Genomic DNA, 27,597 nt, shown 5'->3' on the forward strand with positions numbered 1-27,597 from the left:
TTGGCAGCTGTCATCCTTCGGTGGAGGGGGGGTAGATCACTTCAGCTTCCCAATAACCCTGGTGACTTAATCCCAACAGGGGTCGACTTGCAAGTTTTATACCAAAAACATATTGTGATATGTATTGTTATCGCCACCCTTCACAATCTATATCGTGATATGAATTTTATGCCATATTGCACATTCCTAGTGCCGAGTGGTGTATCTTTTGCTCTACCCATTTAGGGACTATAAGGCCAGGACTGCTGCACTGACTGTTTTAGCAGATTTCTAGGATTCCAGCACATTTCTTCTTTTTCAGTGGTCATCCCTTCCTTAGCTTTACTTACCGGGATACAAAGGTTGTGCTTTAGGCCGTACATTCAGTCCCAGGTTGTATCTTTGTACTATGGGGGCTTTTTTTAGGAGCTTCAAATTTATTTTCGTCCAGTTGAGCTTTGAAAGATTTGAGGGGATCATAGTATCTTCTTATTTGCCAACCCACTGCTCTTTCTGAGTGGAGCAGCTGTTCATTCTGCATTTGAATTACGCAGTTCCCACAATATTTGACGATGGCCCCATCCCGTAGGTACGCTCTTTTGGGCCTTTTCCATACAAATCCCACTGTGTGATGGTGGTTATCTGGGATAGAGTGCCAATTCTAGATTCTCCAAATATATAAGCATCCATCACTTTCGCAGGCTTTATTTTCATGTCTCCGGCATCATGCTTACTTGCCGTAGCTTTGAAAGGTTTCCTTTTCCCTTGTCCTTCCCAGCGAAATGGAAGGCCGCTGGGTTTCAAGCAAATTACACAGTTGGTCTGCAATTCACTCCACTTAATGGTTTCATTGTCTGTTGACAGGTATCCTTTTTTAGCATATTCCAATGTCTTCAGAGCCCTACCTGCCCAAAACCCTGAAGTCGGTCTTCTTAGTATGACTTCCCTGTAAACAGTGGCCATTCTGATATAGGGGAGCATAGTGCTTGGTTCACTGGCCATAATCCGGTTTCTGGTTTTTACTCAGCTAGGAATTGGCTTCAGTTGCTCTATTCCTTGGATCACTTTCTTCTCCAGTTGAACTGTGTTTTTATCTAGTACTTGTTTCACTCTGTCTGTGGTACTGTAATTGGGTTTTACTACCGTTGTCGATGTATGACCCTGTGCCTTGATCCACACCTTCTTCCCCACCTTGAATGGGACGTCAAGGTCTAGTTGTTCTTCTTAATCCCTGGAGCCCCGCCCAGTTTCCTGGGTGGTGAACTGTCGTTGGTTGAGTTCTTGTGCAGGGGAGGGCCTACCTGCTCGACGTCTGTCATTCAATTCTTGCCCCACCTCCACAGCTTTGGTATTCCATTCTTTGGTGTTAGCATTTTTAGCTATCCAATTTTTGACCAAACCTATTGCTCTTTTGGCAACTCTGTTGGCTTGAGGTGTGTAGGGTGGCGAATAAACACACATCACCCCAAAAGTCCGGCACCATTGATCAACTTGAGCATTACGAAAATGCGTTCCATTATCAGTCTTCAGTTCTTCTGTTACACCCAGCAACCCACAGACTTGTTCCAGCATGCTAACAACACTGTTGCCGTTAGCTTTTCTTGCTGGTTTTACTACCATGTACCCTAACATTGAGTCCACTAGCACTAGAAGGTACTTTTCTCCCTTCTTTCCAGTGACTCCCATGGGCCCGGCAATGTTCATGCACACAGAACCCCATGGTATGGTACTCTTGATAGTTTGTCCATCCACTCGATGTCCTTGTCGTTCTGCGTTGAGTTGACCACATACTTCGCAGTCCTGCAGCACCTTGCGGATTTGTTTTAAGGGAATCCAGAGCTCCTGGTTTTCTAATTCCTTATGTGTAGGTAGTACGCCTGCATGTCCTAAGGCCTCGTGCACGCTCTGTACAACCTGAACCACGTACTCCTCTGGGCTTTCCTTCTCTGGTGTGGGATTTTTGGTGCTCTATATCTAACTGTAGATTTAGCCTTAGTTCAGCTATTTTCTTCCGCAAGTCATGATGATCCACCACTTTTCCCTTTGCACTTTCTAATCCATTTTCTTCCCAAATGGATAAGTCCTCTTTCAGGGCTTGTGCACAGTAATGACTGTCCGTCACTACTCTTGCTGTCTTTATTTTTCTGTTAGCAGTCCTTCTAGCACAGCTGTTACTTCTCCGGTTTGGGTATGTCCTGGAACTCTCCCCCTCCTATGGCATCACTTGTTCCCATGTTGTTTGAGAATAAAACCCCAGTGTGCCACCTGATCAAATCCTTTTTTGGATCCATCAGTGTAGAGGGTTCATTCATGTGGCTTTGGTTCCTCAGGTGTCCCTTTAGTCGCTTTTTTGTCAGCAAGTTTTGCAGGTCCTATCTCCATATCAGGGTCTAAAAGGATGTCTTTCCATCTTCCCCATCGTGTATTTGTGGCTTTAGTACTTTCTACTGTTCCTTTTCTGAGATATTTGTGCACCTGGCTTTGTGTGATGACTTTGATTGGTTGTCCTTGAGCTAAATCTTTCAGTCTTCCCCAGTATCTTGCAAACGCTGCTAATTTTTTTTTTCCTGGAGGAATTTTTTCTTTACTGAGATCAAGGTGTAACTCCAAAGAGTTACTAGTCCTCCAATTTAATTTTTAACTTTAATCATGTCATCTTCATCTTCACAACGGACTTCTGCTACTTACATTGTTATTAGGCTTCTTGGTTTCAGTCTCACTGCTTCTTGAATTTTCTTTTTGAGCTCTTCCAAATCTTTTTGGTTTGCAACAGTCCAGATCCAAGTCTTTTTATTTCTTTGTCCTTCTTCTTCTTCCCTTTTCTTTAGGCAAGCATATAAATGTAGGGGAACACCACCTCAACTTAAACAGATATCATTCATGTGTTTTGTGTTTTGAACTGTTTAAAATAAGATGCATCTATTCCCTTGGGAACAAACAGACTTTATTTTTACAGGGGTTCAACTCAGCTTTGTCACTGTGTTAACCACTTTCAATATGAACTTATTTCCCACAAAACAGACAGATCGTTTTATTGAGAGCTTGTGGTTCAACGACCTTGAAGTGAAACATCTGCTGGCTGAGATGAACTTTTATCAACAACAAAAAATGAGTATTACTCCCAGAATGGTTTCCCATGCAGATAACACATGAAACGAGCCTTTTGTTTAAATGACATTTTCTTTTCAGGAGATGAACAGCGACACCTTTTGGATGAACATTGCATGTTATTTCAAAAGCTTCAGAACTGAATGTTTGTTATTGCAAATGTCTGTTTAAGTAACCTCTCTTTAAGATAATCATGTTTTATTTTTCTCCTTTTAAAAGAAGTGTGACTTTTTAAAGGCAGACAGAGGAAATGGACTGATTTTATAAAACATGACAAAGAGTTAGGACCACACCCTCTTCTGAGGTGTGGACCAAAGTCAGTCTGTAACACACAGACAGTTAAGTTTCACTTCTGCACCACTTCTACACTTCTTCGCCCCCTTCTACACAACCCACTTCAACTTCTTCCTAGTGAGATGTCCTGGGAAGAAGCTTTTTCTGCAAACGTCTCAGGACGAGAGAACCTGACCGAGCCAGAACATCACACCGCAGAGTGGTAAATCCCAGCTGACTTCAGAGCCAGTGGCCGGACCCTCGTCCCTCCAACCGATGATAGGTGACCTTTGAGGAAAAATCCTCCTCTTAGTCACCGGAGCATCTCAAACCTCGCTGGTATCATTATAAGCAGTTGTGGACATTCTGACAGCTCATTCTGGTGAGAGAGACCCTTCCAACGCATTTTCTGGTGATCATACATTTACAATAATATTGCTTGATATATACCACAGTTAATTTAGACACAATTTCAACTACTCCACAAACAGAACTAGTCCAAATTCTGCCTTTTTTTAAAAGTTCCACTGATTTGAATAATCAAGTAGACCTTTGATACAAAGCTATTTTGTTATTCATTTGTGTATTCATTTTTATGCATAATCTTCATCAGAGATGTCACAGATTATTTTTGTAATAAAATCCATAAAATCAACTAAAATTTGTGATTATTTTGGCATATCTGTGTGTATTAACTGATTTTGAATGCCCTTTAAACACAAGAAAAGAACTCATTAAGCACACAAACTAGAGTCTGATTAATAATTTTCTTGCTTAAGAATCAGAAGCAAGTGGTGCCCCTTCAGAATAAAATTACTAATAAAAAAATTCAACGATCTGAGGACCGTTTTCTCTACATAAAGGTCTGGCATATTTTTGATAATTAGTGGCATGATCTCTCACATACTTAAACAGTCCCAAGATGTTCTGCAAATCATTTTCAGATTCAGGAGGCTGAATCTCTTCAAGCTTTTTTCTGTAACCCTCTGAGAGCCCCAGGTCAGCTGTTACTTGGAACCCCGAGATAGTTTAATTGGAAATGCCCAAATTGACACTTCTTCAAGTTCAGTTTCAGCCCTGCTTCTGTGACTCTCTGCACCACTTTCGTTAGTTTTTCTAAATGTTCTTCTTCTGTCATCTGCAATAAACAGATCATCGATGTATACTGTGGAGCCTAGGTCTTAAAGCACATCCATCACGGCTGACTGAAACACATTTGGAGAGTTCTTGTGTCCTTGTGGTAAATGCTGCCAGATGTAGCTTTTCCCTTTGTGAGTAAAAGCTGTTTTACCTTGTGATTGTTTAGCTAGCCTAAGGGAGAAGAATCTGTTTGCCAAATCAATGCTGGATTTGTACTTTTTTACTTGTAAAGTTTTTAAGGTCCCTTGGAGGGTTGGTCAAGTCAAGTCAACTTTATTTATAGAGCACATTTAAAACAGAACCTTTTATCAAAGTGCTTAACAACAACAACAATCAATGAGAGTAAAATTAGAGAGAGAGAAAACCAAACAAAAAAAAACAAACAAAACAAAACAAAAAAAAATATATATATATACAATACACTAATAACAATAACTGAAGAATTAATAAAAAGCATTTAAAACATAGGGTCACAGATAAAAAAAAAACACTAGATCAATTTACACTGTGAAATGCCTGCGAGAACAGATGTGTTTTAAGCAGGGATTTGAAGTGAGGAAGGGAGGTGGCCTGCCTAATGTTGGGGGCAGGTTGTTCCAGAGTTTGGGGCCCATGACTGAAAAAGCCCCATCTCTTCTAAGCTTCAGTCTTGTTTTTGGAACAACCAAAAGCAGCTGATCAGATGATCTCAGGGCCCGAGAGGGAACGTAAGGTTCCAGAAGCTCAGAGTGGTAAAGGGGTTCGAGGCCATTTAAGCATTTGAAGGTCAACAGAAGAATTTTAAAGACTATCCTCGTACGAACAGGGAGCCAATGAAGGGAGGACAGAACTGGTGTAATATGTTCAGACCTACGAATTCCGGTTTAAAGCCGAGCAGCAGCATTCTGAACGAGCTGAATACGTGAAATGGAGGAGGCCTGGCTGATCCCAGCATAGAGTGCATTGCAATAGTCCAATCGGGTCGTGACAAAGGCGTGGACTAGTTTCTCATGGTCGGGTCTGGACAATACTGGCTTGAGCTTAGCTACCTGTCTGAGTTGGAAGAAGCTTTTCTGCAGAACAGAGTTGATTTGTTTGTCAAACTTGAAGTCAGAGTCTAAAACCTCCCGAGATTTTTACCAGACTGCTTAATATATGGCGGAAGAGAGTCCAGGTTGACAGGGTCAGTGGTGGCAGTTGAGCTAGGGCTAAAAACAATGGCTTCAGTCTTCTCATTGTTAAAACTTAAGAAATTTGAAGCCATCCAGGCCTTAATGTCGTCCAGACATTTTAACAGAGGGTAAATAGAGCAAACACTTGCTGATTTCACAGGCAGGTAGATCTGGCAGTCATCAGCATAGCAATGGAATGAAAGACCATGTTTCCTCAGGATGGACCCCAGTGGGAGCAAATAAAGTGAGAACAGAAGGGGTCCAAGAATTGAAACCTGTGGGACCCAGCAAGAAAGAGGTAATGAGGTGGCTATATTATTACCAACCTTGAAACAGAAACTCCTGCCACTCAGGTATGAGCGGAACCATTCTAATGCAGCACCTGTGATCCCAACCCACTGTTCCAGCCATGATATAAGGATACTGTGGTCAACAGTATCAAAAGCAGCAGTAAGGTCCAGGAGCACAAGTATCACAAATTGACCAGAATCGTTTGATATCATAATATTGTTACAAACCCTTACTAATGCTGTTTCAGTGCTGTAGAGTTGCTTAAAACCAGATTGAAAAATCTAGAAGATTCTGTTCTCATTCAAAAACTTGTTTAATTGAATGAAAACTATTTTCTCCAGGATTTTGGACAGGAAGGGAAGTTTTGAGATTGGTCTGAAATTTGAGAAAGTCGAAGGGTCAAGTCCAGGTTTCTTAATTAGCGGATGAACTACTGCATGTTTGAAAACATCGGGAACCACACTTGTCACAATACTACTATTTACAATAGTAAGAGCAGAGGGTCCAATCGTGGGTAGAACTTGATTGAAAAACGACGCAGGAATGGGGTCAGCAGGGGAACTAGAGGGTTTCATCTGCCCAACAACTTTGTTTAGAAATGGGAGTGAAATGGGTTCAAACTGTTTGAAGACAGCTGAGCAAGGGACAAAGACAGAGGGATCAGGTGTGGACTGGGGGATGGATGACCTAATCAACTCTACCTTATCAGTAAAGTATCTGGTATAGTTGTTGCCGATGTCAACGGAGGCCTCCATGCTGGCAGACCGAGGCACGTTTAAAATGGAATTTACGATATTAAAAAGAACATGGGAATAATGACTGTTTGAAGCAATGATTTGGGAGAAGTATTTGTTCTTTTCAGATTTAACGATGCTCTGATAATCTTTCAAACACGTTTTTAACATAATAAAAGAAACCTGTAATTTGTCCTTTTTCCACTTGCGTTCAGCTCTCCTGCATAGACGTTTGGCTGCACGAGTGGTCGCGTTCAACCAGGGGTGTGGTGCCCGCTTTGGTCATCTGATTTTTAGCGGGGCCACAAGGTCTAAAATCTTAGAGCAGGTCGCATCATGCCTACTGAGCAGCTCCTGCGTACTAATACAGGCAGAGGTTTCAGGGACTGAAGCAGCATCAGTAATGAATGCAGAGGAAAAAAGAGCAGCGGTTGAAGAGTTAAATATCCGACAACTCTTGGCTGGAGCGAGGGGTTTAGACTCATGAATAACAGACGTTTCAAATTAAATGGGTTTGTGATCTGAAACAATTGCATCCCCAATTTCCAGATTAACCACAGATAAACCGTGAGACAGAACTAAATCAAGTGTATGGCCCTGTTGAAGAGTTGGACCAACAACATTTTGCACAAGGTTGAAAGATTGTATCAGATTTAGAAACTCCTGCACCAAAGGCTTGTCAGGACAGCAAACATGTACATTAAAGTCTCCTAGAATCAAGGCAGATCAGACTCACTCGGTTGGCTACTGTTCGTTGATGGAGGACTTTAAAATTGATTACTGGTCTCCAGCCCCCTCCATCTGACTCGGGTTTCTTTACTGCTTGAATGGGGCTGTTAGTGATAGGATTAGCTTCTTCCCTGATAATCCCTAGAACACTCAATTCCCTTACAATTCTGTTCATTTCCTCCACTGCTCAAGTGTTCAGGGAATATTGTCATACAGGTGGGTGTACTCTTCCTTCGATGAGATACACAAACTTAGGACTGAGGTCCCCACAGTCATTCTTGAACCTAGCCACTGAGGCTGATTCAATAATTTGCTTCAACTTTCCTTTCCCAGCCTGGCAGAAGTCACTCTCATCTAATTTTTGTTCTATCACTTCAGGGATGTTTACAGGCTTGTACCAGTCCTCAACTTTGTTTCTCTCTTGAGTGGGCCCAATTTTTACCAACTGGAGTGAACTAGGCCTCCGACCACAACCTGTCTCTGAAGACCTTCATGGGACAGGAACTGTTATTTCATTGATTTGAATCCAGAAATACAAATTAGCTCATCAAGAGACTGTTTAATTGTATCCTGAATTAATCAATTGAAAGAACACTCTTCTTTTTGATAATCAAAGTGTGTTTAGTTCATACCATTTCTAAATGTTGAAGTGAACCACTCATTTTAAATCAACTGTGAAACAGTATTAATGATTTTTAAACCTCATTAGAAGTCAGAAATCAAGTTAAATGTCTATTTACAAAGAAATTGTGCATTTTGATCTTCTGTCTGAATGAGGAGTAGTGATGTCGGTCAGAAGTCATGGATGTCGGTCGAAAGTCAGAGACAGTCAGAGACGAGTTATTAGAACGAAGTGTCTTGTTTTTAAACCTAGCAGACGGTAAAAAGAAGCAACTGGCACCTGCTTCCTCTCACTTCTTAAAAACATTTCTCTGTCTGTACTAATCGTTCCTAAACATTCCTGCATCCTCTCTTGACTTTTAATAACCCTCTGACATCACTAGAAACACCCCCCTGTTGGTTATTTCAACCAATCAGGAAGTACTAAGTGACCGGAAGTGAGTACTCTTAAAAGTCAACACTTCCTGGAACTAGTCAGTCTTCTCGAGTCTTCTCGAGTCTTCAGTCTTCGCAGTCTTTGACCGGAGTCTTCCTGATGGATTTGACCGTGAGACGAGGGTCTGTCCATCCCAGCTGGAGTCACAGCGCCTCGTTGTGAACTCACCCGGGCGTAACGCCCTACAACTTCGAAGGAAGCTTGTCTGTTGGACGGAGTAAATCGTCACAACTTCTGACGATGCCCAGCCACCCTGACCGGAGACGCTGGAAAGGTAGCGTGCATAGGGACATCTATACCGGAGCTGATCTCATCTGCAAAGGTAAAGAGACGTCACGAGTGTTGCGCTAAGCGGACCGGGGGTTTCAGCTGGTGTTGAAAGAAGCGTGCTAATTCTGGTAAAAAAAAAAAAACATATTTCCTTCATCCATCTAAATCCTCCTCTTTAAACCTCTAAATCTCTCCTTTTGTAAACCTCTTCGCCAGTAAATCAATCTAGATGCCTTCAGAAATGTTCTTTTGTCTTGTTAGTAAAGCGTGCCAAGTTTTTATTAATCAGAAACAGATCAGCAAATCAATGTGTACATGTTTTGATGTTAAATTTTGATTCTGATGGGCCGCATTTATTCTGATGGGTCAAAGAAAAATGGCGTCTCATGTCACTGATTAAACAATCCTCACAGTTATCTTGGTCACATGGCATTAATTTAACTCGAAAAAGAAATAATCCGTTGTATTTAAATAATTAATATTCTTTGTGCTTGAACTAACTTTAAGAATAATTAATTAGTAATCAAGCTTGAGCAAAGCTGTGACCCCACATTCACTACACAACCTTGACTTGAGCTGATTCATATGTCTTTTTAGAGCACGGTGATCTTTCTTTGGCTTACTCAAATCTTCAGTCTCTTGTTGTGATGAGATTGTAGGGTCCATTTACCCATACAGTTCCGTACCATATCCCACAAGGCATTTTATACACGGTCCTGTTAGCCAACTGAACCGTGGTGTCCTACCTATTGTGTTTAAACTTTTGCGGGTCACACCTTTGCCTCGATGTCTATCAGGTAGGGCTCCCATCCACTTTAGTGTAGATCTCTCGTTCCCATCCCAATAGACGTTTTCCAGGGTGGCCCATTATTTTGCTGGCCCTCCGCTTCCCTTCAAGCGGGATTCACAGAGGGCTTTCTTTTCTTCAGCTGTGAGTTTGTCATATTCTTCAGGGGGCATAAATTTGCCCCACATCTGGGGTGTTGAGGTTGATGTGGGAGCCTGAAATTTCTTAGATTGTTGGTCTCTGTACTGTGGCTCCGATGGTCTTGGGGGTTGTTCTTTGTATTGTGGCTGTGCCGGAGCCTTGAGAGCTGCCTTTGTTGGTGGTTTTATACTCTGTTTACTTTCTTTTTTCCTGCGCTCTTCTCAGAACAGCTGTTCTAAATCATATGATTTTACTGCTTGATCTATCTGGGGAACTGTGGTTTCATGTAGAGGCATTTTGGCAAAATTGATTTCACCTTTTCTCCCTTGTGTTACTATTATTAACACCTTCACATACCTAGTGGGTGAGATCACCGCCTTGAGCTGATACCAAACCGGTGTGAGGCGTTGTCCTTGGTCCATGCGCAGCTTGGCCCGTTGAATCTGAGAGTCCTCATTGTCCATGTCTTCCAGGACCAGCCGCTCATAGTGTTTTTGAGCCGATTCCCCCTTGCCTACTGGGTTAGTGGTGACATGACCCAGCCACAGCCTTTTAGCTGCGTCACATTCAGTAGAGCTAACAATCATTGGCCACACATCTTTGATGTAGTCCTCATTACTCTCCTCTGGTATTTTCTATCTTACCAGGGTTTTCAGTTTTTGTACTTACGATAACTATCAGCATCTGAGCTGGGGGCTTGGTATTGATTAGCCTGTTTAGGCTTAGGGACCAACTGATTTGCATAAGATGACTGGTGTCTCTCAGCCGGAAACTGTTCTTCCTCCTCATCTGCTGATATTTCATCTTTGAGTTTCTTTTTTGTTTCTTGATCATTTGTGTAAGCAGTTTTTTTCATTCGTCTCAACATCACATTGTGTGCTATTTCCAAATAAGCTGATCTGAACTTACTGGTCATAGGTTGGCAAGCTGCCAAGGTTGGAAAGGAGGGCATCATTAAAATGTTAGTCCATTCTCCTAAGGTGGCTTTAACAGTTAATTCCACTGTTTCTTCCAACCTGTCTGCCCACATTGATGGGATGTCAAAATGATTTTGCCCGACTTCTGGTATATTCGTCCGTCGTCTGTCACTTGCTTGTACCGGTCCCCATGTCAGGTCCCTGTCTGCGTTTTCTGAAACTCTGTAAACATCAAACATTTCCACTGTCTTCTTTTGCCCTTTCCTATCCCCCATTCTCAGTGGTTTAAATATGTCACCTGACTGGCTGGCTACTGATTCTAAGCTGACACTGCCCTCATCCTCTGTGTCTTCTCTATCCACGTCTTTTCCTCCTTCAGAGACTTCACTGTCACTCCATTCGCTATCTCCGTTTAACGGTTCCTTTTTTGCTGAGGTTTCCCACGAGGATCCCTTTTGTTGTTGTCCCTGACTACATTTTCCTTTCTTTATGGTAGAATCATTTAACTATTTTCCTGAGGGTGAGATTAAAAGGGTTGTCTATTTTGGGATTCATCTCATAAGGGATTTCCATCTTTCCTTGCTTCCTGTTATGTTAACAGTTTCTCTCCATTCTCTTTTTCTCACTTAGGGGCATTTTTGGACTGTTTCCTTTCGGTCTCTGCCATAGCGGCCAGAACCCTAGTTTCTTTGTCTTCATATAGTTTCATTTGGGTCACAATGACTAATTCCTTCAATGCAGCTGCCAGGGGCATCAATTTTGCCTGATATGTCACCATATTAACAGCTACCCTTTCGTCTGCCTTCCATTGTAGATTGTGTGTTCTCATTCCATCCATATACATCACTACTAATCGTGGGCTATGGCTTGTGTTATCCCTTTTTTAAGGGCGTTTAACATTTCTTTCAGATACCCCTCTAGGCTTTCTGTTTCCTTATAGCTTTTAATTGGGGCATGTATTATAGCATGATATGGAAGGTTTGCTCCGCTGGTTAGGCTTATCTTTGGCCCTTCATTCTGCTTCTGCTTTTATCTGTCTTAGTTCATACTGGTATCCAGGTCCAGCTAACTATTTTAGGGCTTTTCTAAAGGCGGAGTTGTGGATATTGTACTTGTGATTAGTGAATATCAGCAACCCGTCTGCTTCTAGAGCCCAGGGGCTCCCGATCAGCTGATACACTCGGGTTCCATTCAGGAACTTTTTGACCTGAGCCTCTTCAGGCATCGTCTTAAGAAGCCTTTTTGTCCAACTCTGTCCTAAACTAAATTCGGGTTTTGGCTCTTTGTTGTTTTCCTTAGTCTTTTGTTTCCTGTATGTTGTTCCAGGTCCTTCTTCGGAACCTTCAACTAGGTTCTCATTATTTGGTTTACCTTTGGGTCTTTCAACTAGTATTTGCACTTTTGATCTTTGCAGCTGTCCTGTGCTCAGGTCCTCATCCTTTGCCATTAGATTTCTCATTTTTCCACCAGCTTTTGAGTAAACTTCTCCATATGTTTTTCTGTCTCAGGATCTTTTGATTCGTCATCTGACTCTGTGTCATTGTCTTCCCTTGTCGGGTTTTCTATCTTACTTGGCCTTGTTGCTTGGTTCAAGGCGGAGGGGACCACGCGTGATGTTGGCTTAAGCTGCTTTTTGCTTGGCCGGTTATCGTCTTGATTGCCTTTAATTGTTTCCGGTTCCATATCAGTCGACCCTTTGTCTCTCTCAGAGTCTTTCCCTGAGCCTTCGCTTTTGTCCTCATACAGGTTCTGTACACTGTTTCCGCTCCTTAAACCTTTATTCCCTTCTCTATAAGCCCACATTCTTTTTAACTGTTCGCTATACTTTTTGTACCTTGCAGATGTGGTTGCTTTTGAGTTCACTAAGACACAATCTAGTCCGGATGCCTTGGATATTATTTTTACTAAGAGATAATATTCGGTCGATGGACTGATCACCATAGATAAGGTCCTATCATTCCATTTTTCAATCTTTTGTACCCACCATTCCAACCATTTTTTGACTCATCCTTTTGTTTTTATGTTGGTTGGATCTTGTACAACCACCATCTGACGACCCTGCATCACTTTGGTGCAGTAGAAAATTGCATTTTGCTGTATATATTCAGTCAGGGTCGGCTGCAAAATATCTTCTTCTATTATTAGATTGCTCTCTTTGAACTTTTCTTGCACCGACGGGTCCCAGGTTCTGAATCCCTTGCCATGCAGCAGGATTTCCACCAGAGTTCCATTCCACCAGAGTTCTTTCTGCTGTTCCGGATTCTATTTTTTCTGGATCATTCAGTGGTTGTTACAGAATTTCAGGTTCTACATTTACTGCCTCAGTAACCATTCTTTTTTGTTTTTGTTGTCTGAAGTATCTGTTCCTCAAAACCTCCTGGCTACGTTCACCAGTTCAGGGATGATTACAGACTAACGCTACTAACTTACTGCTTGGATTATGGTCAGTAATCCTCAGTAAGCCCTTTACCCCACCCACTACACTAGTGGTTACTGCAGGGTATGTGGCTGATGGCCTAACCAGCCACTAGCAACCCTTTTGGTACTTTAGGTTACTTTATGTCGACGCTCAGTCTGATCTTTCAGATGCACGTCTCTTCTTTGACACTATGATCAGTCAATCAATCAAACTTTATTTATAGAGCCCTTTCTAGCAGCCAAAAGGTGCACAAAGTGCTGTACAGTACAGAAGTTAAAAACAAACAAGAATAAAAAAAATCAGCCATTTAAAAACAAAAACAATTAAAACACACTTGGTCAGATTTTCCTGACGCATGTCTCTTCTTTGATGCTCGGTCAGACTTTCCTGATGTGCATCTCTTTTTCTGAGGGTTTCCCTTTCAAAGAAAGCCCCACGTTGGATGCCATGTTTTATCTACCCAGTGGAGTTACCACCTGAGTTATGGCTAAACCCCACTGCAATGTATCCTCTAAGGGGTATAACGAACTAAGTCTAAACACTTGATTATTACCCAGAGTAACCTTAGGTTAATTCTATTTACGGCTGTGTTGAAGGTGACTCACCCAGATTTGTTAACGGCCCCCATCTGTGAGCCACCCTCTTATCTCACCCCGTGACTCACCCAACCTAGCAGCTGGAGTTGGATCGTAGTCCACAGGGAAACTCACATTAACGGTCACTCACTTTTGTTGTTTAATGGCAATTCTTACTGATCTGGTTTTGTTTAGAATCTAGGAATAGGATTTTAGGATGTTGTCTTAATACTCACAGCTGATTAACCATTAAAAACCTCCCTAAATTTGTTGAAATTGAACCAAGCTTCTTAAATCCATGAACACGAAGTGGTGAAATGATAGTCCAGATTTTTACGTTTTATGCTTTGCAAGGGAACAGCATTAATGCACAATCCAAAAATGATTGCATTTGGTTATATAGTAATCAGTAATAGAGAGTCCATACATTGCTTGAGGAAGGTTCTTGTTAATTGATTTTGATGTCCAAAGGATTGGAAGTCCAACTAATGAGGTAATTTCCTTGCTCCGACGAGCTGAGATCGGGAGTTAAGAATCCTTTGAGCTTCTATGAGCCGGTGTAAGAAAACCCTCCTATCATCTAGATGGGCCACGCCCAGAGTCCCAGCGTGGGATAGAATCCCAAAGAACTCTAAATCTCCCTGGTCAACTTACAAGAAATCCCTCCAAACTGTTATTTGTCTTTGTCAAACCTGTTCCACTGTTTGGCATTTCATGAACAGAGGACCCAAAATGTTGATGAAATTATTCTAATTCCTTTAATGGATTGGTCGAACGTCACTGTTATTTTGTATCAAATTTGTAAAAGAATGGTAAATCGGAGCTTCGCTTACCTTATTTCTCAGTCTCCTTTGTCTGAAGAAATCTTTGGTTAAAAGCAAGTGAAAACCTTTCCCAAAGCCTTGGAGAAGGTGCGCCCCTCGCTCAGAAAGCTTTCTCAATTTGAAGAAGATTTGTCTTGGTCTAAAATCTGGGCTGAAACTAAAAAGAAACTCCTTTCTTGACTAAATGAGTCTTATTCGGATTGTCCAAATCTTCTTCTGCAGCTAGAGCAGTTTAATTCCATTCTTGTTCCTCCATCTGCCAGAACTTATTCAGCCTAAAACAATGAGTGCGGGCTGTTTATAAATCTCAGCCCAGCCCAACAAGTCTAAACTGGTTCCAGTCTGATCTTGCGTCTTGGGGCGTAGCTCTCTGCTGTAAGCCTATGATTGATTACGGCTGTCACACTAACTTTCGGGGACATTTAGTCCCAACAGACATGTGCTAAGCGTCACCGCCCTGTTCTTACTCATGGCAGAGTCACTGCTGATCCTCTTAAGAATCACTCTGTTCATTTTAGCCAACACAGTTAATATTCAACTCAAACATAAATATTTTAATCACATACAATCACTTTTCTGTTAGTTATTCATCTGTTAATGGATCACCTCTGGTACATGTCATTAACAGATGTCCATCTGGACATGTTAATGATCACCTCAGATACAGGTGATTATCTCAGACACACAACACACAGTCTCTGCACAGAGCACACAAGCTGGCTGCCTAATTCTGGTCAATAACTGATTTCACAAAATTCAACATATCACTTATTCAACTTTACTTACAGTAGCTACTAAATTTTACTCACCAGCTCTACAGAACAGAGCAACAACAATCGGTTCCTGTCCAACTCTGTTTCGTTTCTGCAGATGTAACCTGCAGTGATTACGCCCACAATCAGTGTTCTAAACTCTTAAACCTACTAATTTTAACAAATGAATTGTACTTGGTAAATTAGCTGTACTTATATAGCGCCTTTTTATCTTATTGAGATACTCAAAGCACTTTACATTACAATCTGTTTACCCTGTTTATCTGTTACCCATTCATATAGCACTCTACAAGATTTCTACAAAGGTCATTGAACAAATCATTCTAAAGAGACTAATCAGTGCTTTATCACATTCATACACCGATGGGACACACATCGGAGGCAACGAGGGGTTCATTGTCTTGCCCAGGGACACTTTGGCATGTGACTGCTAGTGGATTCAAACCCCCATGTGACTGCTAGTGGATTCAAACCCCTAACTCTTGCATTGCTGCTGCTCTAACCATTCAGCCACAGCCGCTCTTCTTGGTAGACAGTCCTTTAGATTTACATGATTAAAGTCTCCAGCCACCACGTAAAGAGCCTCAGGGTGTTTGCTTTGCAGCGAGCAGAAATGGTCTTGAAACTCCCGCAGAGCGTCGGTAGCATTAGCATCCGGGGCTGTTATGAACACCACTGTCAACTCGCGGGATATATAATGTGGTCGACATTTCACTTTTAGCTGCTCCAAAGCCTTGGAGCAATGACGGTTTATCAACGTACAGTTTGTGCACCAACTTTTACTCATATTTTGCCCTCCCCTCAATTTCCCTGTTACCTCACTGCAGCAGTCCTTTAAAAAAAAAAAAAAGAGTCTGTCATACAGCTAGAAGGCTGAGTCCAGCATGTCGCTGTTAAGCCATGATTTTGTGAGACAAAGCACCGCACATTTCTTCATCTTCTCTGAGGCACACACTCTCGGCCGAAGCAAATCCATCTTGTTGTCCAATGAGCAGACGCTCGACAGAAAGAGAGAGGGTATCAGGAGTCTGCCAGTTTTAGCGTTAGCTCTTAGCCTCACTAGAACCCCAGCCTGGCAACCTCGCTTCTTAAGCTGGGAGCAGCGCTTCCTCCTCTGCCCGTTGGAGCACCTCTGCTGCAGCTTCCAGGTAGATGACTTTAATAGCTGCATTCTACCAAGCGTAGATTTGAGTTCGTTGCTGATCTCTGCAATATTTTGTGGTAAATCCACTCTTATTCTCATCAGTTTGGTTTGGCTATAATTCACAAGCATAAATCGTGCAGTCAGACTCGGAGTCAATTTCAAAACTCTTAAAAACTGGGATTACACCGGGAGCCCGTGAAGCTGTGGCTACCGAGAGCACGTCCATCTTATCTTAAAACACATTTAAAAGGTAACAGATCATTGTACAACTTGGTTTATTTACATAATGACTTTAATCGCTGGATGTCCAGCCCTTGAGCTGTTAGCTTTCAGAAACTGTGGCCCCCTGTTGAATAGCCCTGAACTAGACAGTCTCGGAGAAATTTGGTGGTGACTGCGACGTGGTGACCATTTTAAAATTTTGATGGCAAAATGCCTATGTTTTGCTGTATAATATGTATTGCGCCTAAATTGCGCCGCTCAAGGTGGCTACATGTTCGAGTAGCTCTATTAATTTCATTTTGAGATTTTACTTTTGGAAACTTTAATTCCTCTTTTTCTGGATGTAAATAACATTTTTTTTGGATGATTGTTTCTTCTGGTATCGGTTGCTGTGTAGCTGGAAGGATTTTTACTGAAACTTTTTTTAGTTTTGGACATTTGTTATGATGCATAACCATGGCAACAAGGCAGTTTTCTACAACCTACAGCAGCTGATTAACATCTCAAAAGCTCAAATATTATCTCGACTACAGCCCCAAATCTCAATTGAGTTGAAAGGATGTTCTGTGGACACATTCTCATCTACCTGCCAGCTGTGCTCGAGTGCCTGACCACTGAGATCCTTGAACTAGAAGGAAACATGGCTCATGACAGCGGAAGGACAGGATCGTTCCTCGGCATCTACAGTTGTCTGTCCGCAGCGACGAGGAGCTCGGCAGACTGCTGGGAGGAGTGGCCATCGCTCTGGGAGGAGTTCTGCCCAGCATTCAGGTGGTCCTACAGCCCGGGGGAACCGAGAGGCCAGCCAAGTCTGGGTGGATGGATCGGACGGCATTTGCAGCCAGTTTCTTAGGATCCACTGTGGGATGGACCTTTAAAAGAGATCTTTCCTGCCTACAGCCATCAGTATCTATAATATCTCTTAATGAAATGAGGATAACGAGTTACAACAACAACAAATAATTTCCCTTTTGGATTAATAAAGTATTTTTGAATTGTTTAATTGAATTGAATTTTTTAAGTGCATCTTAAAATATGTGGTGGCAGGAAGAATTTGTTTGATGACTTTGAGTTTTGTTCAGGGACCTTTCCACTCAGGTCATGTGACCTCACTTTGGCAGTTAGAGGCTGTAAAGAGTTCTGTCGGTGTTTTTCAATGGGAAAAATTGTGTCTTTGTTTGCAAATTATGTTGTCATGTTAATGTGAAATGACAATAAAAGTAATAACACACATCACGGTGCCGAGCCTTTCTTTTTCATCTAACATTTGAGGAGTACACGTTGTGGTTCAGGCCTCATTAAAGTTGATTGAAGAGCAAAAGTCTTCAGGTGAATATTGATAATAAGAGGTGCTGCTTTCAGGCAGTGCCCAACTAGAACCTTCACTCACAACCTTCACTCCAGGCAGAATATCTAAATGTGACACTGCTGCTCCTAATGTAATTAATTTTGTTCTATTTTGACTTGTTGAAAAAAAGGAGAAAAGAAGCGGACTTTTTGTAACTCGACCTGTTTCTTGATTTACTTTGTGCTTGTTATTATAATTTGTTTGATTCAGATGAAACTCTCTTTCACGCTGGACAAAGAAACAATGATGCCTCAAGGCTGCTATATTTACCAGTACAAAGACAGCAACAAGTGAGTCATTCATTTATTTCACCAGGCATAAACTGTAAGAACAAGTTCTAATTTACAGTGTTGGGTCATTTTCCCTCTTTGTGTTTCTAAGGAAAACTTCTTTGATTAAATGGGTTCAGTTTCACTGGCTGTCTTAAATCCAACTCCTCCTACGTTTGTGGATTCTCCTCTCAGGTTGGTGGAGGAGTTCATGCTGCTGGCGAACATTGCCACTGCGCACCACATTCACCGCCGATTCCCTGAGCTGGCTTTGCTGCGATGCCACCCTCCTCCCAAAGTCAAGATGCTGGATGAGCTGCAGGAGCTGTGCAGCCAGCTGGGAATCAACATTGACTTTTCCTCTGCTGGAGCGCTAAATGTCAGTATCTGTGATGGTTAAATTACTCACATGTAATTTAGTCTTAATTACAAACTCTGAGTTTGAGTTAGTGACAACACAGGACCTCTAGATTTTCTTTGATTCTCTCTGTTTGGCAGATACGGAGCTCCGTTATTAATGAACAAATTCTCATCTCCACTTTTTCCAAAATGCAGAAAAGTCTCAATGATGTTGTTGGTGATGATGAGTATTCCAGTGCCAGGAAAGAAGTCCTCACCCACATGTGCTCTAGACCCATGCAGGTCAGAAACACACAAGCCAGTCCTTTCAGTTTCATGTCTGTTTGAACTTTAGGGTGCATTCACACCTGATAGTCCGGTAGACTCGGTTCGGTTGGAGACCAATATTCATGACATTTTGTTTACATTTGAGCTGGTGCGTTTGCATTCACACTGCACTGTGCAGTCGAGCCAACCTGTTGAACCAATCTATTCCTCCGCTCGCCCGTGGGGGCGCTGCACCAAGAACTAGTGAAAGAAACATCACAAAAACCTCTGAAGACACTTCTTCTTCTTCTGGAAATAAAAACAAAAACTGAGTGGCATCAAGTTTTAGCAGTTTTAGGAGTTATATTTTGTCATTTTTCAAAAATGGACTCTGTATGAGCAGAAGATGAGGCAGAAGACCACGGAGAATATTGTTTTTCACACAAGGCAGCTGACAGCTCCATATAAGGTAAGAGAAATGTGTGTTTGTTTGCCCTGCGTTGTACTCCACCTCTTGCTTGTGGAGTGGGGCTCAGTCTGTTTACATTCACACTGTACTCAAACCGCGCTGGAGTTCTCTTCTACTGGACAGAGACCTAGGTTTTAGCCCGGGCCAGAGTTCGCCTTTTTGTTCCGTGACAGAGTTTGATGTCGCGTTCACACCTCCCCAAACGAACCTGACTTTCTAGGAAAACGAGCTAGAGTTCGATTAAAGCAGACTAAACAGAGCTGGTGTGAATGCATCCTAAGTTTCATTTTTTAAGTACATTTTTCACCGGGCTGTAATGAAGGAGAATTGTGGACTTAGTCTTGATTTAATTCATATTTTCAGGCAATATAAGTTTAAACTTCTGTTTCTTTGCTTTTTACTCGTTCTGGGAACCAACTGCACATTACAGATTGATCTTAGGCCAGTTTCACTCTTATTCCACCTGCTATTATCAGCTCTCACACTGATATTATCTCAAGTTTAGGTGGTTACAGGTGTTTAACACTATTAAGCCGACAAGCTCTGCAATTGTAGGAGAACATCCATCCGTCATTATCTTCTGCTTAATCTGAAGTCTAGTCTCGGGGCAGCATCTTGAGCAGGGAGCTCCAGACATCTCTTTCTACAGCTACCTCTTCCAGCTCTTCTGGAAGGATCCCAAGGCATTCTCAGGCCAAAAGAGAGACATAGTCTCTCCAGTGTGTCCTGGATCTTCCCTGGGATCTCCTCCCAGTCAGACATGCCCGAAGCACCTCCCTAGGGAGGCGCCCAGGGAGCATCCTTACCAGATGCCTGAACCACCTCAGCTGGTTCCTTTCAACATGAAGGAGCAGTGGTTCTACTTTTAGTCTCTACTGATAACTGAACTTCTCACCCTATCTCTAAGGGAGAGTCCAGCTACCCTGCAGGGGAAACTCATTTCAACCTCCTGTATCCGCAATCTCAATATTTTGGTCTTTACCAGAGCTCTAGAGGTCCAGTGTTGTCATTAACTCAAACTCAGAATTTTGTAATTAAGACTAAATTACATGTGAGTAATTTAACCATCATAGGTGAGGGTAGAAACGTAGACCGACCGGTAAACCGAGAGCTTTGCCTTACAGCTCAGCTCCCTCTTCACCACAATGGACCAGAACATAATCCACAATACTGCAGATGCTGCACCGATCCATCCATCTATCAATCATACACTCCATTCTTCCCTCACTCCAGAACAAAACCTCAAGATACTTGAACTCTCCACTTGAGGCAGAACTTCACCCTTGACCTAAAGAGAGCAATCCACCCTTTTTCGGTTGAGGACCATGACCTCAGATTTGGAGGTGCTGATTCTCATCCCAGCTGCTGCACACTCGGCTGTGAACCTCTCCAGTGAGAGCTGAATATCACGACATGATGACGCCAACAGGACCATGTCATTCAAGGATTCAAGAATTTTTATTTGTCATTCCACAATATGTGGTACGTGTGGTGGAACGAAATTGTGTAAACAGGGTCCCAGTAACATCTAACAAAATTATTAAAATATAAAAGAAAAACGGTAATAAGATCTAAGATATGAACTAAGAAAAACGTTAATAAAAATACATTAAGCACTAATAGCCTGCCTGCTCCACAGGCACCAGGTTTGTCACCATTTTCATCCCTTCTGAGTTTGCAGGTATGTTACTGTAGTGAACTTAATCTGGTGTCACGACTAAGCCTAAGGTCAAAACCCTTGACCTTAAGAACCTTGTGGGACAGAAACTGTCATTTCATTGATTTGAATCCAGAGATACAGGTTCACCCATCCTGAGACTCTCTTTCGTGATAATCAAGTGAAAGAACACTCTCTTTTTATCATCATTACTATTTTACAAATGTTGATAATCAAGTGTCTTAGTTCAAACCATTTTAGATGTTGCAGTGAACTAATCAATTTTATTAACTGTGTAATGATTTTTAATTCTCATGCAAAGTTAGAATTTATGTTGAGGTCTGTTACAGATTTTTATGCATTTTCTGACTTCTGCCTTTGAATGAGCAAGTGTACGTTTCCAGGGTCAGGAGTGAAGCAGACATGCGTTGGAACAACTGTCCTGTTTATATCCTCTCAGACGTCAACAGGGGGTTTTGGCACCTGTTTCTTAAACTCGCCAAAACAAAACTCTCTCTGTCTGTGAGAACATTTCTGATCTTTCCATAACAATTCTTGCTGCATTCTAACCTTTTACGTCACAAAACACACCCCGTCTGGTCGGTTCTGGCCAATGGGAATACTCCCAGATGAACCGGGAAAAAGAGCTCTTTAAAATGTCGGTACTTCCTGGTCTCATCAGTTCTGTGAGAGTTCTGTGAGGGTTCTGTGAGAGTTCTACTCGGTTCGGTGGAGTTCAGTTCTGCTCAGTTCTGTGCGGAGAAGCCAGTTCTGGGAGCCGGGAAGATCCTGACATGACAACAGAGCTCTTCCGAGTTCCATGGGATTATAACATTTTCCACTGAGGTGAGCTGTGAGGGACAAAAAGCTGCTACTCCGGACGAGTAACAGCATCCTGCGGAGACGCTGAAGGGTGCGTTAAACGGAATCTCGCCTGAGACATCTCCAGGTAAAAGAGTCGATTTCACCACCTAAGTGTACCGTAAGGAGAAGCTGAAGAAAGCCCAGAGAGTGCCGTTCTGTTCACACTCCCTCAAACCCCATCTTTTACTCTTCTTTAAACTTCTTTCCCATCTTTAAACTTTTCTCTCAAGTAGAAATTCTTCCAGATATTTAGAAATGTCTGTGTAAAGTGCTCATCCACCGCCGTGTGGGTAAAAGATCATAATTGTACAGTTTTCATAAATGTCTGTGGTGAAGCAACGGAAAAATCATGGCCGTATGATTTTTCCTGATTGATTGCTTATGTTGTTATTTTCATAATTTGCCAAATTAATGTAAATGTTTGATGTTAAACTTTGATTCTGTAAATAAATGACCGCATTCATTTTGATGGGTCAAATATAAATGACGTTTCACGTTTGCATTTCATTAAATTCAATGCACGTTTTATTCAGTTCAGAAAAATGAGGAATCCGCGTTAATTGATGAATATATCTGAGCATCTGTTCATCTACATTCTGGTGGCCCGTTACGTGCTCATAAATGACTGTATATTCGTGTGAAGATTGAATTTTACGTGTTGGCATGAAAAGTAACAGTTTTTCTGCTGTGCTGGAACGCAGCTCAAAAGCTTTGAAGTCAGAACATTGCATGTTTACGCAGCGTGCTGGAGCTGCGCGCTTGGTGCTTGGCTCTGCACGTTTACGCTGTATTACGCTGGCGATGTTATGAAAGCTGAAAAAGTGTCATATGTCTTGTGAAAGCTGAATTTGTACGCCTGTTATCGTAACTACGCTGATTTTGAGCTGGGTGAAAACGCTCTATTCTGTTTAAAGACGGTCCAGATGCGGTTCTGGACCGGCTCGGTTCTGAAGAAGGTTCGGACGAGGTTTTTTTTAAATAGCTAGAAAGACGTTTTTGAGACCGGAGTAGAAGACTCCGTACAGCTCAGAGTTGATTCGTTACATTTTTAACAGAAAAAGTGCATTTTGACAGTTTAAAAGACGATAAGTTGACGAAATGGTTTCAGGCTAATCTAACATGCTGGTGGCTGCTAACGCTTCGTGGTTGGTTGATTTGCTGCTGTGGAGCGCTCTGATTTGCTGAGAAATTGACTGACGTGGCTACGTCACTTCCTCTCACCCCTGCTGCTTTGTCATTGGTGATTTCAGTCACGTGACCCGGAAATGGAAACTCATTTTCATAGGGAATAAAATCTGCTTTTTAAAGCTGAAAAGCGCTTTAAAGCTGTGTTCTGAAACGCTGTTTAAGTTCTTCGAAGTCTAATTGCTAAAATTTTGCCACGTTTGTGTAAAAATCCGTTCAGAAATGTTGGTTTTATCCGAGTCTAGCCGATGCTAATTTTGAGCTAACAGCTAACGACCGGACGCCACAGGAAGTCATAGCGACCCCTACTGGACAACACTAACAGTGTCTGAGTTAAAATTAATAAGGTTGTACTGACACCTTCTGGATACACGTGAAGATCACAGGTTTTCACTTCGTTTTAGGTTTAAAGAGTGAAATTAAACGTTTTTATTTTTCTGTAAGGCATTTTTGAGTTAATAAACGCTCCTCAAAGTTGAATAATCACTGTTATCTTGCATTTTAAAAGTTATAAAGGTATTTATGCAAAGAGCATTTACCGAACACATTTTTATTCACTGATAATTCCTTAAGAAAAGGTACAAAATAAAAATTAAAGCAAACTTTTAAAAAAATAGAAACAGTTACAGATATTCACAAAAATGGAAAAAGTTTACTCACTTGCTAAAAAGATAACGCACGTTTAATTGTTAAACTCACAAAATAAGAGTAAATACATCAGTAGAGAGAAACTCTTCTGATTTTATTTTACCACCTAAACATTTACATCTCCTATTTAATTTCTAAATAGCAGATAATGGAAGACGAAGAGGTAAACACTGACCCCTTTCAATCCAGAGATGCCGTCCAGTCGGCTTTATATATTTTAACAAATTCAATTATTGGTACACAATTAGAGCAATTAGAAAACCTTGATGATGATCAAAGAAATGAGGAACTGCAGAGGTTGGCAAAAGAAGCTAAAGTGGCAGAGGACACAAAATCGAGCCGTGAACGCTTGGCAAAAATTTCCCTGCTTCTGAAAGCGGAAGTGGACCATCTGGTGGAACAAAATGTCACGCTGTTCAACGGATATCAATCTGAAAAGGACAGGTGTGACGTGTTGATGAATCAATCTGAATTGCAGAAACAACAAATTCAGACTGATAGGGACCACGCAAAGACAGAGCTGTCAGAACAGGCTCAATCATATGTGGAGAGATTTAGGGATAAAGAACAAGCGTACCGAGCCGTGTGTTCAGATAACGATGTGCTACAAGCACAGTTACAGATCGCATTAAAGGAGCTGGACGTTTGCAAGGCAGACAAGGCGATGATACTCCAACAATGGCTGGATTTACAAAGGAAATGTCAGACATCACAGGAGCGCCTGACAGCTTGTGAGGAGAAACTAGCTACAGCTACAAACCAGATTTCTGATATGGGGCGGGCTGGTCTGAGACTCAGAGACGAACAAGGTCAGGGCCCCGTTCCAACACCCCCGCCTCGGGGGATAAGGACGGGTCTGCACCCACTTGCACCTCTTCCTCCTAACACCATGCCGTTACCACCAACCCCATCTCGGGTGGTAGGAACAGACCTGCACCGATATGCACCTCTTCCTCCTAACGCCATGCCGTCACCCCCACCCCCATCTCGGGCGGTGGGGATAGACCTGCACCGATATCAACTCACTGAATCGGTATACACCATGCCGTCACCTCCACCCCCATCTCGGGTGGTAGGGGCAGTCCTTGACCAATCTGCACCACCAACCACGCATGTGAGACCGTTAATGCAGTCTCCTTCAATGGATGATTTGCAGAAAATCTCAAAATATGTACAACGCTTTGTGCCTGGACCGATGGGATCATCTGGAACAAAAGCGTACCTCAAAGATCTGGAGTTCAGATTGAGATCTTATCCTAATGCTACGGTAGAGGATAAGATCAGTCTGATACGGCTCACTTCGGACAGAGAGGTGTTCACCTTCATCGAGCGTCTACCAGATGCAACGAAGAGGGATTACAACCTTCTGTGTGAAGTTTTGATCAGAGAGTACGACTCTTGCACGGGACCTGCTGGTTTCCCAGCTGCAGACAAGGTCATGCAGGGTAAAACTGAACATCCAAAAGTTTATTACAAAAGAATCTTCCAAGCTTATTTTGGTAACAGAAATGAGACCGGAATGGAAGAAGATGATGGTTTTAAGTTTGTTTTCAGCAAAAATCTCCACTCTGATTTCAGACAATCAGTACAAATGATGGCAAATTTCAGAGAAAAATCCATCAGTGAGATTAAACAGTGTGCTGTGAATGTGTTTGAAGCATGTTCTCGTGCTAAGACGCCCATTGAAGTGTTTCCTAGTGTACAGGTTAAACCCCTCCCTCTTGAACTGGAAGGACGACGTGCTTCGCCGCCTCCTCCTAAGAAAGAGAGAAAACAGTCTGTTCAAACTAACAAACCGCGTCCTGAAGGTGCACGCTGGGACAAAAAAGATCCTCTTTCAGAGGATGACAGTGATTATCGTAAAAGGGGTGAGCGCAGGACGCAAAGATATGGGAAACCATATCATCAGGGGCAGTACGTAAAGGAACCCCCGAAAGACGTACCTGACCGTCACCCACCTCGGCCGAAACGAACCGAGGCGAAAAAATCACAAAAGTTCCAGAAACAAGGCCCTACACCTCTGAGCTCGGAAGAGACAGAGAAAATACGCAGGTTGTTAGAAACTTTGAAACACACTGACACGGGAACCCAACCAGGAGCACTTTGCAGTAATGTAATCCCTATTACATCTAAGGGCGCGAATGACAACATTACAGATGTCGGTGGACCACACCAAGACGTTGCTGTTGTTGCCTCGAACAACCCCTCATCAGAAGAAGGGGGGGTAAACACACACACAAACGATGACGAGTCATCGAAAGCTGAACGCTCAGAAACAGCCTCTGCTGTGCTGACGGTTCAGACAAACCAAGATTACACAGATAAGGCTGAACGCGTGAAGAAGCGTCAGAAAAAACCCAAAAGGTTTCTGTGTAACTTTATCAGAAGGGGGGTCGCCAAAAAGGCGTACCTGTCAGTAACACTCGAAGGTGTCCTCACACACGAAGCACTCTTGGACGGTGGGGCAGACATAACAATTATGTCAGCTAAACTGTTCGAGGAGCTGAGGACGGCCGCTGCCAGTGTTAACAGGATGATACCTCTCTCTGAATGTGCTATAGAAATGCAGGGTCTCTCAGAGAAGAAAACAACCCTGACAGCTATAGCAATGGTTCACATGCAGGTTGGCAATATGACGCTGTACCACCCAGTACACGTGTCTCGTGTTGACTCATTCCCATTTTTGGTTGGCCAGGATTTTATAAATCGCTTCGACGCGATTATAGATTATGGTGATCAAACGATGTGGACAACAGTGAGCAAGCCACTGCCAATCGATACGCCTCCGGAGTGTGACACAGACTGCCCAACAGCAGGTACCGCGGAAGGCGCACAGGACTCCTCAGCCGAGGACACGAGCCCGGTGAGTACTCCTCTGACATCATGTGAAACCAAAGAGACCCGCTCAGTGGTCCAAACTCTGACCCAACAAGACAGTCTCCTCTGTGAGCTGGAGCAGTCAGAGTCCGCCAAACACTACCTACCACTGGTAGTTAAGGGTGTAGAGATCCAGGGGTCCCTCACCAACGATGCTGTTCTGTCTCTGTGGACAGATAAATCAGCAATTAACCGAGCTTTCTATGAAACCTTGGTTCACAAACACGTTGGTCTAGAACTAATTAAAAAAGCTTTCCGCTTTCCATTAGTTCCCAATAGTTCACAGGTCATGACCGCAGAAGGAGTCATTAACCTAAAACTAAACTGGAACCAACGAGAACTGGTTCACCCATTTCTCGTTATCCAAAACTTACCACATGCATCCTACATAGGCTCTGACATTTTGGTAAGGTTGGGTGTCCGCGTGGACACCATCAACAAGGTGCTGTGGTCCATCAAACCAGCCACAAAGGATCCTCCTGTGCTAGACACAGCGAGCCTTAAGGCTGGGCAGACCATTCCAGAGGCCTGCCAAGTTTCTACCAACCAAATCACCACAGTACCACCTCAGGTGATTAACCTAATGGTGCGAATCCACATCGTAGCTGGACAAGCTATTAGCCATAAACAGGCATATTTTCAATCCTCTCCTGCATTTTTCAACTTGGGACTGTCCGTGGAAGCCACGAACCAGGTGAGTCTTGACTCCAGGACCACATCTATTGCTGTGTGTAACACTGGCATGGATGAGGTGCTGATCCCAAAAAACACTATGCTGGGATGGTTGGTTTCAACTGACTTTCATGATTTCGAACTAGGCATTCCATTTCTGGGAGGACTCCCAGACAACCTGGTACCGAGTCAAGAAGCTGGGCCAGTATGGTTCACAAAACCAACACAGGCCATAGCTCTTTTCTCAGCCGATGATGTCGACCAAGGACCTCAAACCTATGGTGTCTTACCCATAGACAGGCCCGACGACTCAGAAAGGGATTCGTTGGAGCTCCCCAAGGAGCAAGAACCCTTATCAGTCTCATCACAGATTGATCAGGTGGTCGCACAAGCTGACGCTCTGACATCTGATGAAGAAAGAGACAAACTTCGCCAAGTTCTTTTAAAATATGAAAAGTCATTTTCAAC

At 42.6% G+C, this 27,597-nt stretch overlaps 1 protein-coding gene across 1 annotated transcript in view; it reads left to right on the top strand.

Moving 5' to 3' along the window:
- The first annotated feature begins 18,095 nt into the window (after window positions 1–18,095).
- Window positions 18,096–27,597, top strand: part of LOC119414866 (DIS3-like exonuclease 2) — a 25,862-nt gene continuing 16,360 nt past the window's right edge. Inside the window, exons 1-3 of the mRNA XM_037681986.1 lie at window positions 18,096–18,172; window positions 18,347–18,530; window positions 18,707–18,793. Coding sequence (XP_037537914.1) covers window positions 18,126–18,172; window positions 18,347–18,530; window positions 18,707–18,793 — 318 coding nt within the window. The 5' untranslated portion in view covers window positions 18,096–18,125. The remainder of the gene's footprint in view (window positions 18,173–18,346; window positions 18,531–18,706; window positions 18,794–27,597) is intronic.

The sequence above is a fragment of the Nematolebias whitei genome, chromosome 9 (assembly GCF_014905685.2).
Source record: "Nematolebias whitei isolate Nwh7 chromosome 9, NemWhi1, whole genome shotgun sequence".
Classification (NCBI taxonomy): Eukaryota; Metazoa; Chordata; class Actinopteri; order Cyprinodontiformes; family Rivulidae; genus Nematolebias; species Nematolebias whitei.